The sequence below is a fragment of the Erythrolamprus reginae genome, chromosome 3 (genome assembly GCF_031021105.1).
Source record: "Erythrolamprus reginae isolate rEryReg1 chromosome 3, rEryReg1.hap1, whole genome shotgun sequence".
In the NCBI taxonomy this organism is placed as follows: domain Eukaryota; kingdom Metazoa; phylum Chordata; class Lepidosauria; order Squamata; family Dipsadidae; genus Erythrolamprus; species Erythrolamprus reginae.
The window spans coordinates 200,942,596-200,959,311 of record NC_091952.1 but is presented as its reverse complement, the minus strand read 5'-3'; the positions used below and the strand labels follow the sequence as shown (position 1 = coordinate 200,959,311).

Below are 16,716 nucleotides of genomic sequence, written 5' to 3'. Positions count from 1 at the left end.
TCTCACGGCACACTAGTGTGCCACGGCACACTGGTTGAAAAACACTGGTCTACACCATTTCTGACAAATCATTGTCCAACCTCTTCTTTAAATCTCCAGCATTGGAACACCCACAACTTCTAGAAGCAAGTCGTTCCGCTGATTAAATATTCTAATTGTCAGAATTTTCTCCTTAGTTCTAGTTGCGTCTTTTCTTGATTAGTTTCCACCCATTGCTTCTTGCCTTGCGTTCAGATGCCCTGGAAAATAAATTGACCCCCTCTTCTTTGTGGCAGCCCCTGAGATATAGGAACACTGCTAATAAGTCATTCCTTGTCCTTCTTTTAATTAAACTAGAAATATCCAATCCCTGCAACCATTCTTCATATGTTTTCATCTCCAGTCCCCCAATCATCTTTGTTACTCCCCTCTGCACTCTTTATAGAGTTTCAACATCTTTTTTATATCATGACGACCATGATGGATTGAAAGAAAAAGTAATTCTCAAAACTTAATCTTTCTCAAACATTATTACTGTCAACAAAAAATCTACGTTTTACAGAAGAATAAGTGAAAAAAGCAACTATCTCTTTATGAGATGAAAAATAATTGTATTCAGAGAATACAGTTCCCTTTTTAATATACTGGAATGTGATCATTTCATGTGATCATTTCAGAAGGTTTTTGAGAACTTCTGACATGCAAATAATAGGGAAGCCAGATTTATTTAACAACTGGGTTACTAACTTAACAACTGCAGCTGTTCACTTAACAACTGTGGAAAGAAAGGTGGACCAAAACCCACTTAACAACTGTTAATTTGGGGCTCCATTGTGGTCACATGTTGAGGCCTATCTAAGGAGTAAAGACAAAAGCAACATTATATTAAAGGCGTGGGGTATAATCCAAGTTACCTTTATAACTTCCAGACTGATCTGTTCTGTAGAAAGTAAAGAAGCAAAGAAGATGACTTTGATGGAGATATGCATACTCCTTTGCCAAAAGAGTAAAACATTTTTAAAGGCCACAGTGTCAAAACAGCAGCTCATATAGTCACTTCCCTAATTCATTGAATTATAAGAAGATAGAAGAGATACAACACAATCAGACTTGTAAGATTGATATCAGCCATACTAGGTATATGAGATTTTAAAAAATCAACTGCACTAGAAGACTAAAATTAATGTATTGAGATTGGCTATAATAATAGAATCTTGCAAGTCCAATGATGTTGTATCTCCTTCTCCTTATAAGATCATTTTTCTTACTCTCTTATTTTCTTATGACTGAATATTTTTCCCTATTATTTTTCAGCAACAATACTATTAGCATATGTGGAGGAACGTGAATGGCTAATAGTGTAATTAATAGCAATAACACTTAGTTATATACCACTTCATAGTGCTTTACAGCCCTCTCTAAGTGGTTTACCCCCAACAATTTGGGTCCTCGTTTACCCACTTTGGAAGGATGGAAGGCTGAGTCAACCTTGAGCCCAATGAGATTTGAACCGCCAAACTGCTGGCAGCCGGTTATGAGCAGAAGTAGCTTGCAGTACTGCATTATAACCACTGAGCCACCATGTCTCTTAAGTAATTAAGTCCACAAGTTGACAACAATACTTACGTATTATTGATTATCTGAAAGCGTTCACCTTTCTTGAATGAAAGATCATCTCTAGTTCTTGCTTCATAATCGTACAAGGCCACAAAAACAGTTACACCCCCTTAGAAAACCGAAAAATACAGCATTAATACTTTTTTCCCTAGACAAGGGAAACAAATACAAATCAGATTGCACAAGTACTATACAAAAGCATTTCACCAATTTTATTTTGAAGGAAATAGATAAATATTCTTACTAAAAAGTGAGGAATGCTTATAGCTTTAAAATAAAAACATTCCCTGAACTTATTGATTTTATAATATCCTAGGTCTGCAACCACACTTGAGGCAATCTATACATTTGATTAAATATATTAATATTACTAAGAAAAACTTTTTTAACATTCTCATGGTTAAAACAACTTCAAACTAGAAAAGTTGCTTTTTCATGTTAAAGTTATGAGACTACCTGTATTTGTATGTTTGTAGAAAACATATGAATAGGATATTCAATACAATATGAATCAATGCTTTTGCTCTAGTCACTAAAATGATTATCTATGTCAGGTACTGTATCTTCCTGTACTGTGTATTGCGGCTGTCCAATATATATTGACTGCTTGCTGAGGATGACCTTGCCAGGAGTATTTATGCTTGGTGTACGATCAGAGCATCCTTCATTCACCCCCCACCCCTCCCCCAGGAACTTTTCCACCCCCACAATGTAGCAGCAAAGCAGGATCTGAGGGACTATATTTCCACTAATATCCCTAATTGAAATGCTCACACATTTCCATCCCTAAGCCTGATGCAAAATGGGTTCTGAATTATAAGAAATTTAATATACACTACAAAAATTCCCATTTAGATTTTTTTTTGGCTGCAGTTAGACCAAGACATTCATATGGAAAGACTTAATTATCTTATTTGAATTTTACTTAAAAGCATTTTTAGTGCCTGGGTTTGTAAAGACCAAAACATTTCACTGCTTGTATTTTTTTCACTCAACACTTACATCGACTAAAGATGATCATTTCTGTAAACGGACTTCTTATTACTACCATTGCACAACTCCAAAACAGCTATTGTAAGATCCAAGTATGTTTGTGTGAGAGAGAGTAGTGGTGGTGGTGGTGGTGGTGGTGGTGATGATGATTGCTACAGCTTTTGGAAGCTTTGTAGTTTTGTAAGAAAATTAATTATAGGTGGATAGAGGTTTCTCAGACGAAGAGGCAATTCCTTGAGCACAAATGCATGTTCAGGTTGTTACCAGAGATGTCCATGAATTCAAGTCTGAAGTGGGGTAGAACACTGAGCTCTCTGCATTCTATTCCATGCTTCAGATTAGTTTACTGCCTGCTGGAATGCTACCTTCATTATGACATAAATCATGATTATTAGGTGCCAAAATGTTTAATTTTCAGGTTTTCTTCCCCTTCAGTAACTAACAGGTTTAATTCACACCTTTATTTTTTTGTACCACATTTCCAAAAATAAGACCCTGTCTTAAATCTGTTTTGAACCCTGAAATAAGCACTTGGCCTTATTGCTTGCACTCAAAAGCCCAATTGGGCTAATTATCAGGGAATGTCTTATTTTGGGGGAAACAGGGTATAGTCCAGAAGTAGTGAAGCCAATCAATATTCCTACATTTTTCAGAAAAACAACAACAAACAATTTCTTACACACATTTGTATAAAATAAATTAGCAACAGTCTAAATGAAAGGATGCGACTTAAAATAGATAAATGTCAAGATTATTGCTCATATTTTAAAATCTTTTTATGATTTTAAGGTGAAATCAATTAATTTCATTTTCTATATTACTGAAAATTATTTGTTGGGTTATAAAATACAAATGACAAATAAAAATAATAAAATATCCTACTTTTATTTATGAAGAAAGACTTGAGGTATTTTAAAGGGATGAAAACTTGTTTTTGACTTTTCCATCCAAATGTGTCAAACTTCTGTAAATATAGTAGATTCCCAAGGTACTTTGTAAAAAACTGATTAAAAATGCAATATCTACTGGATATAACAGTGAGTGATGGCAAAATCTGCAGCCTTTCAGCACAATACTTCTATGCCAAACGTTTGTTGAGAAATTGCCACAACTCTACATATTTATCCAATACTACCCTACCTTAATATTTACTAGAGTGGAGTCTTAGGTCACTGTATGAATATCACCCACTGCTCAAGATAAAAAGGTAGCTAGCCAATCATCAATATGAATTGTATAGGACACTGAGGGAACTGAGATTCTTTAGATCAGTGATGGCGAACCTATGGCACGTGGTCCACAGGTGGCACATGGAGCCATATCAGAGGGCTTGCAAGCCATTGCTCTATGTTAGCTCCAGCATAAATGCACATGCTAGCCAGCTGATTTTCAGCCTTGAGAAAGGCCATTTCACTTTCCAGGGGCTTCAGAGAACCAACAGGCAAACTGGAAGTTTGGAAAAATAGACTTCTGGTTTACCTATTGTGCTGCTTTTAGCACTCTGGGGCTTCAGAAAGCTTCCCTGAAGGCTCCAGAGTGCGAAAAACAGCACAACGGGCAAACCAGGAGTCCGTTTTTATGAACTTCCAGTTTGCCTGTTTTTTCACCATTCCAGGCTTCAGTGAAGCCTGTTCACATGTGTGGGGCGGGGGCGGAGGTTGCGCGCATGTGGCAGCATGGGGGATGCACATGTGTGTGTAACACACACACACACATCTTTGGCACATGAACCAAAAAAGGTTTGCCATCACTGCTTTAGATGGTCAGGTGACCTTGTTTTTCCATAAGATTAAAGGAATTTTTGGCTCTATCTTAGTGGGAATTAGTATTAATGGAACCCAGACATGCATGATATTCACAGAGGGTACTATTCTGCCAAAAATCTTTAAATTCTATGATTTTTCAAGTTTGCACCAATGTAAAACTTCTACATACAGTGGAACCCCGACATAAGAGCTGCTCTACTTAAGAGCAACTCGAGATAAGAGCTGGGAGGGGAGAGATATTTTTGTTCTACTTACAAGCCCAAATTCGAGATACAAGCGCCAAGGAGCTGTCTCCTGAAGCCAAACGCTAACTTCCGCGTTCGGCTTCAGGAGACAGCTGCGAAGCGGCGCGCGTTTTAAAAGGTTGCAGCCGGCCTGGGGGGCTCGGGGGGGTGCTTGCAGCTTTCTTTCTTGCTCTTTTTCTTTCTCTCTTTTACCTTCCCTTCCTCTATTTCTTCTTTTCTTTCTCCTTCCCACCTTCTTCCCTCCCTCCCTCCTTTCACTCATTCCTCTCTTACTCTCCCCTTTCATAAGTTTCCTTGCTTCCTTCCTCTGTTCCTGTCCCTTCCCCCTTTCTTTCTTTCTTTCTTTCTTTCTTTCTTGCTCTTTTTCTTTCTCTTTTACCTTCCCTTCCTCTATTTCTTCTTTTCTTTCTCCTTCCCACCTTCTTCCCTCCCTCCCTCCTTTCACTCATTCCTCTCTTACTCTCCCCTTTCATAAGTTTCCTTGCTTCCTTCCTCTGTTCCTGTCCCTTCCCTCTTTCCTTCCTTCCTTCCCACCCTCCATCCATTCATTCACCCATTCCTCTCTTGATCGCTTAAAGCCGGTCCCTGGTGCAAAAAGGGTTGGGGACCTCTGTCCTACAGGATTGGGTGGCAGAGAAGTTGAACATATGTAAATTTAAAAGTTTAAGAAAGTTTACAAGTTAAGTGAAAGAAACTTCATTATTCATTTATATGTACATGTACATTTCTTCATTAAAAACATGTCTTTCTGCATAATTTAGACTAACTTTGTGAGTTTTTTGAGGGCTGGAACCAATTAAAATTATTTACATTAATTCCTATGGGGAAAAGTCGTTCGAGATAAGAGCTGCTCGACTTAAGAGCCCAGGTCCGGAACGAATTAAACTCGTATCTCGAGGTACCACTGTATATGAATTAATGGGTGATTCTGAAGAATCTGCTACATGTAAGTAACTAATTGGCATCAGTCTTACATAAAACCTGGGAAGTTGATAAAGGTACTAAAGAGAACTTAACCATTAGTACAACTGTTGGGACAGTTGGCACAGAATGTTGTTTTGTACAATTTTATTTATGCATTTATTTTTTTAATCATCTTTTGCATATTGCTTGGAGCACAAGACACCCATAAGGTTTGCAACAAAACTGGCTTTTCTCTAATACTGTTTGACTTTTGTGCAATCTTACAATAGTTTTTTGTTTTTAATACATTAACACATTTTAGACTAAATCACATGCAATTGTTGCTTTGGTATTACTGAAGGCTTCTTTTGCTATCTGATGATAATTTTAAAACCATGCTTACCTGTTAGACCACTAGGATATGGACATGGCACTGGAGAAAATGAAGAAGATGCTCCTCCGAAAGGTGTCATACCAGATGACCCACCAAAAGGAGTCATGGAATGGCTATTAAAATTAATTGATGGTCCTTTTACTACAGGTGACTGATTAGCTTGGGTTGAATCAGATCCATAATTGCTTACAGGGGAAGTAATTGTCTCTGGAGTATTCTCAGTTCTATATTTCATAGAAGGACTTTTGTCTTGCTTGCTCTTAATGCACCCCATGGTCTTTTCTGTAGAGAAACAAAGGATAGTAATGCATGTGAATATTTCATTATTGTTCAAACTGTTCACTAAATATTTATAATAATTTGGAGATCTTTTTAGATTGAAATATATTTCAGGGTGTCCAGGGGGGAAGCATTTTCAAATTCCCTGATATTTCCCTGACATTTCCCTCTAACTTGCAATTTATTTAAGGCGTGGTCATAGGTGATGTCATACCAAACGGCTAAGCCATGGAGAAATATCGGTAGTTGAGAAAGCAAGTTGTTGCCACAGTTATGCTCATTTTTGCTTGACTCTACCAGGCAGCACGATCCTTTTTTTTATTTACATGATTTTTCCCTGACTTTTAAACATTTTAATACAGTTTGATTTCCCCCCCTGATTTATTACGCTTTTTTCATGAATTCTCTGATAATTCCCTGATATTTCCCGAACTGCCGATTTCCCTGATAATTCTCTTGATTTTCCTGTTTTCCAGGTTTGCTTGACATCCGGATATTTACTCTTTAAAACAAAGATTTTAAATACCTTTGAATATTCGTAATATTCAATTGGTTTCATAATTATACTACTTTATTACAGTCAAAAGTCAAAATCATAAATTGTGCTAAAGATATATTCTAAGGGTGCTTTTCAAAAGGCAACTGTTTTTTTCCCTTTAAAATATTTAATTTTCTTCAGTTCAGAAGCTTCTTCAATTCTGACTGAATGGTGGGGAAACTAAATACAGTGGTACCTCGTGATATGAACCCCTTGTCATACGAACTTTCCGAGATACAAACCCGGGGTTCGGAAAAATTTTGCCTCATCTTCCGAACTTTTCCCGTCTTATGAACCTGCCGCCCGAACGCGGAACCCGGAAATTCGGCAAAAGTTCGGGTTCGGGTGGCCGCCGAGAAGCCCCACTGCCCGGCTGTCACCTTTTGAAACAGCCGGGGGGCTTCTCGGCATCCTCCTGAACGTCGAACCCGGAAGTTCGGCAAAAGTTCGGGTTTGGCATTCGGGTTCAGGAAAACGCTGAGAAGCCCTGCCGCCCGACTGTCAGCTTTGCAAAAGAGCCGCGGAGCTGTCGGCCAGTCGGGAGGCTCAAACGGAGGTGGGGAATCCCAATAGAGAATTCCATGGGCGGAGCTTTGAGGTCACGAAGACGTCCTTCCTGGAGTCCAATCAGATGTTAACAAAAGAAAATTTAAAACAAAACATAAACTTTTGTGAATTTCAGACTTCCCTCCCCCTCTAAATAGTATGTTCCCATTTTGTTTTTTATTTTAAAATAAGGTATGTGCAGTGTGCATAGGGATTTGTTCATAGGTTTTTTTTATAGTCCAGCCCTCCAACAGTCCAAGGGACAGTGAACTGGCCCCCTGTGTAAAAGGTTTTGGGATCCCTGCCCTGGAGGCTCTCTGGAAGTCAAAAATGCCTTCCCAGAGCCTCTATGCGAGCCAAAAATTAGCTGGCTGGCACACACATGCATGTTGCAGCAGAGCTAGAGCAATGGCTCACATGCCAGCAGATATGGCACCGTGTGCCACCTGTGGCACTCATGCCATAGGTTCGCCATCACTGCCATAGACCAACTAGACCAGTGTTTCCCAAAGTGTGGTACGCATACCCCCAGGGGCACGGGAAGAGTTTGGTGGGGTTATGCATTCAGAAAAAGTTCTGAAATACATCTTGCCTTTTCCAACTTCATATTTATGTGAAGTTGCTTTTTCAGCATTTGTAGATATTAAGTAAAAAAAAAAGGAACAGACTATTGGACATGGATCCGCATCTCAGATTAAAATTAACAACCAGGAAACAAAATTATGACAATCTGTCATCTCAGCAAAAACAATTTCATCCTTTTCATTGACTCAAATAAATGTTTTTTGTAGTATAACTTTTATTTATATTTTATTATGAATAATTTTATTTTTCATTTATTATTATTTTATGTATATACCAAAAAAAAAAAAAAATATATTTTTTAAATTGTTATTAAAATACATCCATTTTTTTTAATGAGGGGTACTAAGTGTTACGAAAATTCTAGAAGGGGCACACATGTCAAAAGTTTGGGAAACACTGAACTGGACTAATGCTGAAATTAACAAGCCTGATGAGTTAAGATGAATCCAGGCACTGATTTGAATTATATGCTGAATTAGAATTATATATTTAAAAATTCAATTAGCATTTGTGAGTCAAGCTCTTCTAATTCAATAGTTTTTTTTCAATAGGGAAAACATTACATATATGAAAAATTAAAAAAAACAGCTTGCAGGATAATTTAAAAAACTAAAATATTCCTATATAGTACCTTTGTGGATTATTACCAACATGTGCACTGATATACAATAAATAGATCTATTAGAATAGAATAGAATAGAATAGAATAGAATGTTATTGGCCAAGTGTGATTGGACACACATGGAATTTGTCTTGGTCCATATGCTCTCAGCGTACATAAAAGAAAAAGATACATTTGTCAAGAATCACGAGGTACAACACTTAATGATTGTCATAGGGGTCAAATAAGTAATGAAAAACAATCAATATTAATAAAAATCTTAGGATACAAGCAACAAGTTACAGTCATACAGTCCTAAGTGGGAGGAAAAGGATGATAGGAATAATGAGAAAAACTAGTAGAAAAAGAAGTGCAGATTTAGTAAAAAGTCTGATAGTGTTGAGGGAATTACGTATTTGTTTAGTAGAGTGATGGCCTTTGGGAAATAACTGTTCTTGTGTCTAGTTGTCTTGGTGTGCAGTGCTCTGTAGCGATGTTTTGAGGGTAGGAGTTGAAACAGTTTGTGTACAGGATGCGAGGGGTCAGTAAATATTTTCCCCGCCCTCTTTTTGACTCATGCAGTATAGATAAATTTTTAAGATACAAAATTTTATAAAGCATTGCATTTCCAAGAAGATGACCTAGTAGAGTTATCTTTATCTAGCAGCTATCAGGCTGTCAAGGAACTACATGAATTTTCTTCATTACTTTAAAAACAAATACAATGTACACAATACACTATGCAAATCCTTAGAAAGGAAATTTTCTTACACCCACACATGCTTCTTTTCAATACACAAGTTAAATACCGTTAAGTTTCTTAGAAAGCAAAGAGATACATATACTGTACATTAAAATTCTGTCAAAGACTGAATTTGTTTTTGAAGTGTACTATTGCCCTCAAACTACCTCCCCCAAAACAATAGGGACAATTTATTTATATACACAGATGCACTCACATTAGTGCAATTTGCATGATAATCAACTTATAAATTGTAAGATTAAAAACATTGAAAAACCCTTGGAAGAACATAAAAACCACAAAACCGTAACATTTAATGAAATTAAACTACAGGGTGCTTGCTGTTCCAAAGTGTAAGTGCTGCAATCAAAATGATAGGTTTCCTGCATGGCCCGATTCATAGAATGTACTTGAAGCATGCCCACTCTGTTGTATCTTGAGAAACAGTTAGGAAAAATAAGGAATAAATAGTCCTGCAAAATAACCCTGCTTAATGCAAGGAAAGGCTATACAGTACTAATCAGCACCCAGACGCCCAGTGAGCCAGTGCAGCTTTCAAAGTAATAGTGTTAATTGGTAATCACCACCCTCAATTGTACTCAGAAACCTATAATGAGCCAATGCACCTTACAGGGTAATAGTGTTAATTGATAATCAGCACCCTGAATTGTACCTCGAAGCCTAGAGTGAGCCAGCACAGCTTGCAAAATAATGGTGTTGATGGTATACTCATAACTGCACATAATACTGCAGTTCAAATAGTCCTAGGGGTCATGGCAATATAGGTCATCCTCTACTTACAACCACAATTGAGACCAAAATTTTCATCATTAAATAAGGCAGTAATTAAGTGAGTTTTGCCCATTTTAGGATATTCAGGGTGTCCAGGGAAAAAGCATTTTGAAATTCCCTGACATTTCCCTGTAACTTGCGATCTAATTAAGGCACGGTCGTAGATGATGTCATACCAAATGGCTAAGCCATGGAGAAACATCGGTAGCTGAAGAAGCAAGTTGTTGCCACAGTTATGCTCATTTTTGCTTGACTCTGCCAGGCAGCATGATCCGTTTTTTAAAAACATGATTTCCCTCTGACTTTTAAACATTTTAATACAGCTTGTTGCCCCCTATTTATTCCATTTTTTTCACGAATTCCCTGATAATTCCATGATATTTCCCAAACCGCCGATTTATGTTTATGTTTATTTAGATTTGTATGCCGCCCCTCTCCGCAGACTCGGGGCGGCTCACAACAAAGTGCAAAAAAATACAATTTATAACAAATCTAAATTTCTACTAAAAACATTTTAAAACCCCATTTCTAAACACACATACATACACACATACCATTCATAAATTGTATATGCCCAGGGGAGATGTCTCAGTTCCCCCATGCCTGGCGACACAGGTGGGTCTTAAGGAGCTTGCGAAAGGCAAGGAGAGTAGGGGCAGTTCTAATCTCCGGGGGGAGTTGGTTCCAGAGGGTCGGGGCCGCCTGAAAATTCCCTTATTTCTCTGTTTTACAGGTTCACTGGACACCCTGGATATTGTTTTGTCACAATCACTACAGTTGTTAATGAATCACGATGTATTTAGACTCATCTGTTTCCCCCCATTGACTTTGCTAGTAGGAGGGGTCTTGGTGGCACAAAGTCATAATGATGCCAGATATGCTAAGCAATTGCTAGAACTCTAGTGGTCTGAGTCTAGCTCCCTGGGACAGGGTGTACTCCCTTCACTTGTCCCGAGGTCCTGCCCACCTAGCAATTTGAAATCATTTTGCTAGAAAGATAGGTATGCCATTTCAACAGTGGGAATCTGCAGGCTGCATTCTGTCCTGGGAGCTGGAACCGGTGCTGGATCTGCCCGGATGCATCGGCAGAGAAGGAGTGGAGGAAAGCCCTGGATAAGTCAACTTCCTCAGAGAATGCTGCAGGCCAATTGGTGTGAAGGTAGTTTGCCCTCTTGTGCTACAGCAGTGCTCACAGTCACTCATGCCCTCATCACCTCGAGGCTCGACTACTGTAATGCTCTCTACATGGGCCTACCTTTGAAAAGTGTTCGGAAACTTCAGATCGTGCAGAATGCAGCTGCGAGAGCTATCATGGGCTTTCCCAAAAATGCCCATGTAACACCAACACTCCGCAGTCTGCATTGGTTGCCGATCAGTTTCCGGTCACAATTCAAAGTGTTGGTCATCACCTATAAAGCCCTTCATGGCACCGGACCAGGGTATCTACGAGACCGCCTTCTGCCGCATGAATCCCAGCGACCAGTTAGGTCCCACAGAGTTGGCCTCCTCCAGGTCCCCTCAACAAAACAATGTAGTTTGGCGGGGCCCAGGGGAAAAGCCTTCTCTGTGGCGGCCCCGGCCCTTTGGAACCAACTCCCCCTGGAGATTAGAATTGCCCCCACCCTCCTTGCCTTTTGTAAGCTCCTTAAAACCCACCTCTGCCATCAGGCATGGGGGAACTGAGATATTCTTTCCCCCTAGGCCTTTACAATTCATGTATGGTATGTTTGTTTGTATGTATGTATGTTTAGTTTTACAATAAGGGTTTTTTAGTTGTTTTAGTATTGGATTTACATGCTGTTTTTTTGTTACTGTTGTTAGCCGCCCCGAGTCTACGGAGAGGGGCAGCATACAAATCCAATAAATAAAATAAAATCAATAAAATAAATAAAACTGTTGGCTGCCAAGAGGTCTACCGTGTGTATAACACTGTAGCCTCCCTGTCCCATATCCTAAATAAATTTGCTTGTTGGGAGGCACTGGGAAGATTACAAATGGTGGTCCCATGATCCTGGGATAATGCAACTGTCATAAATATATGCCAGTTGCCAAGTGCCTGAATTTTGATCACATAACCTTGGGGGTGCTGAAATAATTTTAAGTGTGAAAACTGGTCATAAGTAATTTTTTTCTGTGTTGTAACTTTGAACAGTCATGAATAGTTGTAAATTGAGGACTACCTATAGTCCAAGCAGAATATAAGCAGGGAATCAGTGAGCGTCAACAGACCTTCCTGATCCAAAAATATTCACAACTGATGCATACTATAACTCTCTTGGCCACTGCTGCCACCCAATTTTAAATAGCACAGATTTTAAGAGGAGCCTCAAATTGCAAACCATTTTTTCTGGGGAGTACAACCCATGCAGAACTAAAGGTAGAAATCTTCAGATCAGGAGGCTCCCAAACATCTCAGCCAATCTTGATAGGGTTAAACCTAAGTTTATTTTTCTCCATCTAAACAACTTTAGCTTCCATACACAGAAAAAGTGTGTCAACAGCTTAGTTGGCCCAGGATAGAGATGCATTTTTAAGTATCAACAGTAAATTTATTATTTTTAATGCTGAGGTGTTGACCTAACTTAGTGGCTACATGTAGATATTAAACAGGAAAGGAGACTATGTAGAATTCTAAGGACATTCTTGAAGGAGGGAATCTATGGCTGGACACCTTCCTATCTACATTGGCTGGAATCAACACAAAATGGGTGGAGAACCATTTCACACCTAACTGGGAAGCCAATCAAAAATGATACCATAATTGATGGTATTAAAATCTGTTGAGCAACCAAGGAAGATCAGAATAAATGCACCACCCAGTTGCAACAAGAGAGACCTACAATTCTATATCATCCATGTACCAGGGCCCAGCTAACATTTTCTCCAGAATCCTCTAGATCTGCAAAGCAACCATCTTTGCAATCAGTTTCCCTAAAAGAAAAATTGGAAGCTGTTGTTCATTTTCCAGCACTGTTGGCTTCAGGGATGATTTTCTTGAGGAGATGCATCATTGCTTCCAAAAGTCAGCGGAACCACCCATTCTCTCAAGGATGCGTTAAACACTGTCCAGAAATCCTGCCAAGTTTCTCTCCGTCCCTTTTTATACAAAAAAAAAAAAAAATCAAGACAGAGTTAACTTTGAGTTTCTTTCTCAAGTTTGCTTCAAATTATGTGTAACGTTGCTGTAAATCACTGCTTAATTGTTCTTTTATACCTTCCCAAAGGTCATATCTAATTTCATTTTACACTGACAGCACACGTCAAGTCTAGCTGTAGGGTGAAAGAGACTCAGTACCACCATAGGAAAGTACAGTGGTACCTCATCATACAAACTTAATTGGTTCCAGGAGGAGGTTCGTAAGGTGAAAAGTTTGTAAGATGAAACAATGTTTCCCATAGGAATCTATGTAAAAGCAAATAATGCGTGCAAATCCTTCAGGAAAATCCCAAACTTTAGAAGGGAGGCGAACAGAGGCCAGGGAGGAGCAGCTAAAGGGGGCAGGTGGAAGAAGCAAAGCTAGGCTAAAGGGTGAGTGGGAAGGAAGAAAGGCAAGGGGGGCGCCCCTCCCTTTTCTTTCTTCAAAAGACACCGTTTCAGTGCCTTTGCAAGCACGTTGTTCTCTGCAAAATCTTTCCTCCAAGCTGCCCCTCCCTTTTATTTCTTAAAAAACACCGTTTCAGTGCCTTTGCAAGCACGTTGTTCTCTGCAAAATCTTTCCTACTCCAAGCAGCCCCTCCCTTTTCTTTCTTCAAAAAAGGGGAAAAAAAGAAACCCCTTCATCCCAGCAGCAGCTGCTTGGGTTCGTAAGGTGAAAATAGTTCGGAAGAAGAGGCAAAAAAATCTTAAAACACCGGGTTCGTATCTTGAAAAGTTCGTTAGAAGAGGCGTTTGTAAGATGAGGTACCACTGTATTGTGACAGCGCCTGAATGCAGCCAGCCCTCCAGAGAATTCACTCCTGCTCCCACTAAGCACTGGTTCACCATCACCACCACTGTTTAGATTGAGAATCAGATCTGAGACCCCTGCTGCCATCACCATTTGAGTGAGCATCATAACCAGCTCTGTAGCCATTAGCAGTGCAGATATTCCTCAATAAAGGAGTGGTACCCCATTAGCACATGCCATGAAACCAATCACTGTTGAGGCTTCAGCTTCTGCCACTCCACTTTTAAATCACCATGCAATTCAAATATCCACATAACCTTGTGTTATGCCTAGATAAAATGTCAGCCACAAATAAGATTATTTATCTTGGCCATCGAAAAGGCCATCTCTGTTAAAAACAGCCATCGCCTACAATTTTTCTGATTTAATTATGAGCAATCTATGATATCCAAATGAATTTGTTTACTCCAAAAAAGAACTGTTTCAATTATATTGTTAGGCATCTATATTTGTTTATAATACTTTGTTGCTATGCAGTATAAATAAAATTATCAATAGATACAGTACAATTCTGTAGTCAGAACTGTTGAGCCCGAGGAACTTTAGAATTTGGCAGAAGGATTTGATCTATGATATCATCAAATCCCCACAAGCCAATATTTCAGCCACATTTATACAACATTATATTGATTGGAACACGAAGCTATTTTCTGTTTTAAGTTTTTCCAAAGCTTTAGACACTTTCAATATTTTGGGGACAACATTCTTGTTGTTTCTCTGGAAGAAATCGATGTTATGGTGTTATACTTTATTTGACAATAAGTGCAATAGCAAGACAAAGATGAAAATGTCTTCAAATATTCAAAGGGTACATAACCACGTGGCATATACAAATATTCTATTCACATTTATTTTTAGAATATGTTTTAAAACTTGACAATTTACTAAGAAGAATGTGAATGAGAAAAAACATGAATCGCAATTATACAATATTTTAAAACATGTCATTGTTCTGAATCTTTTCATTAGAGTAGAATGCCTTGCCAGTCCATTTCTATCCACAGGTATTACTTTTTCCTATAAATCTTTATCAACCATTTTAAAAATGTATGTAGTTTCGATTTGGAAAGTAGGTACAGGTTAGAGACACGAATCACATTGGTATGGGGATCAGTAACTCTGGAGCCTCATGTGGCTCCCTTATTTGTTTGTTTATTTGTTTGGATTTCTAGACTGTCCTTTTCCAGCGGACTCAGGCTGGCTTACAAAATAAAATCAAATACAAAATACAAAATTTATGAAACCCAGATATGAAACCTAAGTCTAAAACTCCAAAAAATTAAAACCATTCAACCAGATACATCCAATCCCAGTCATACTACAGAACGTCAGTACTCAATGGCCCCAGGCTTGCTGGCAAAGCTGTGCTTTAACACCTTTCTAAAGGTCAGGAGGATGGGGGCAGTGCAAATCTCGGGGGGGGGGAGTGGATTCCAAAGGACCAGAGCTGCCACAGAGAAGGCCCTTCCCCCAGGCCTTGCCAGGCGACATTGCATGGGGAGAAGGCCGCAACTGGTGCACCAGGCAAACGTGGGCCTGAAACCGGACTGATGAGGGTCAAGATGACACCAAATGACATGCAATTTATTAAGCTTTTCCACCCCTGGTATGTCAACCATGGATAAATCCAAGAAAATAAAAGTTCAGAAGAAAACAGAACCTTTAATTCAACTATATATACTAGTTTTGTGGCTAATGTAGTCAGGTATGGGAAGAATTTTGTGGTTCCCGGTGCTTTCTTTTTTATGGAAAAGGGTTCCAAGTGTCTCTCTGAGGGTTTAAGATTGCAGAGCCCTGCATTAGCATAACAATTGTTGTTACAAAGCACATGCTTAATCCTCTCACTAAAAGTTAATGGAACCATAAACTGACCCTGCTGCACTTATCCTTGGAGGCCAATTCTACTGAATCGAATGGGAATTAATATACAGCTGGTGCAAAAGTTTTCAATCCCAAATGCTTACCTTTGCCTGAATTGCATAAAATGACTCTTTATTTTTTATTTTTGAAAACAATAACAATAAACACACTAACTTTAGGAATTAATATTAGAATACAAGCAATGGGAATTTACAAAGAATGTGAACAGGAAATATAAAAAGAAAAAAAGGATGCTTCCATTTATAAAATTCCCACTTCCTATCCTTTAGCATTCGTTCTTCCCCTCTCCATGTCAGCATTCTGACCTTTCCTCTTGTTTTATTATCTCCCATATACCAGGAAAGCAAATGAAAAGCAAATGACAACCACAGTAAGTTAAATACAGGAACTCAGGCAGTTTCCTTTAATGGTCTGTCACCTCCTTTCCCAACTAAAAAGCAGGTATAGGAAAGTCAACTCAACTCTGTCATGCACATTAAGAAAAGTAAAACATCATGTTTCCATCTTTGATTGGCAGACTTGGGTTTGTGGTTTTTCTCTTTCCATTCTGGATTCAGTATAGAGAATTAGAACAGTCTAATAAAACATCATTTTTTTCTCTGTTGCACTTGGCTTGGTGTAATAAAAAAATCTAGTAATGGTCTGTTATTTTAATACTATTAGAAAGCAGCACAGCTATTTGACAAAGGGAAGGCAGGCAAGACAGGAGAGCTTCAATGTTTAAGCTCAGTTACCATGTCTAATCACATCCCAGTACTATTCATATTCTGCAAGTGGACAACTGGTGAGACACATGTAGTGGCTTAAATGCAGAAATTGTTTCTGAAGGAGAATAGATTAAATTACATTGAAAAACAACAACAACAACAACAACAACAACAACAACAACACAATTTTAAAAGATGTAA

General features: G+C 38.6%; 1 protein-coding gene across 1 annotated transcript in view; it reads right to left on the bottom strand.

Annotated features, from left to right (window-relative positions):
• Positions 1–16,716, bottom strand: part of YES1 (YES proto-oncogene 1, Src family tyrosine kinase) — a 53,948-nt gene that overhangs the window by 19,638 nt on the left and 17,594 nt on the right. Inside the window, exons 2-3 of the mRNA XM_070747601.1 lie at positions 5,907–6,179; positions 1,606–1,705 (exon numbers count right to left, since the gene is read on the bottom strand). Coding sequence (XP_070603702.1) covers positions 1,606–1,705; positions 5,907–6,171 — 365 coding nt within the window. The 5' untranslated portion in view covers positions 6,172–6,179. The remainder of the gene's footprint in view (positions 1–1,605; positions 1,706–5,906; positions 6,180–16,716) is intronic.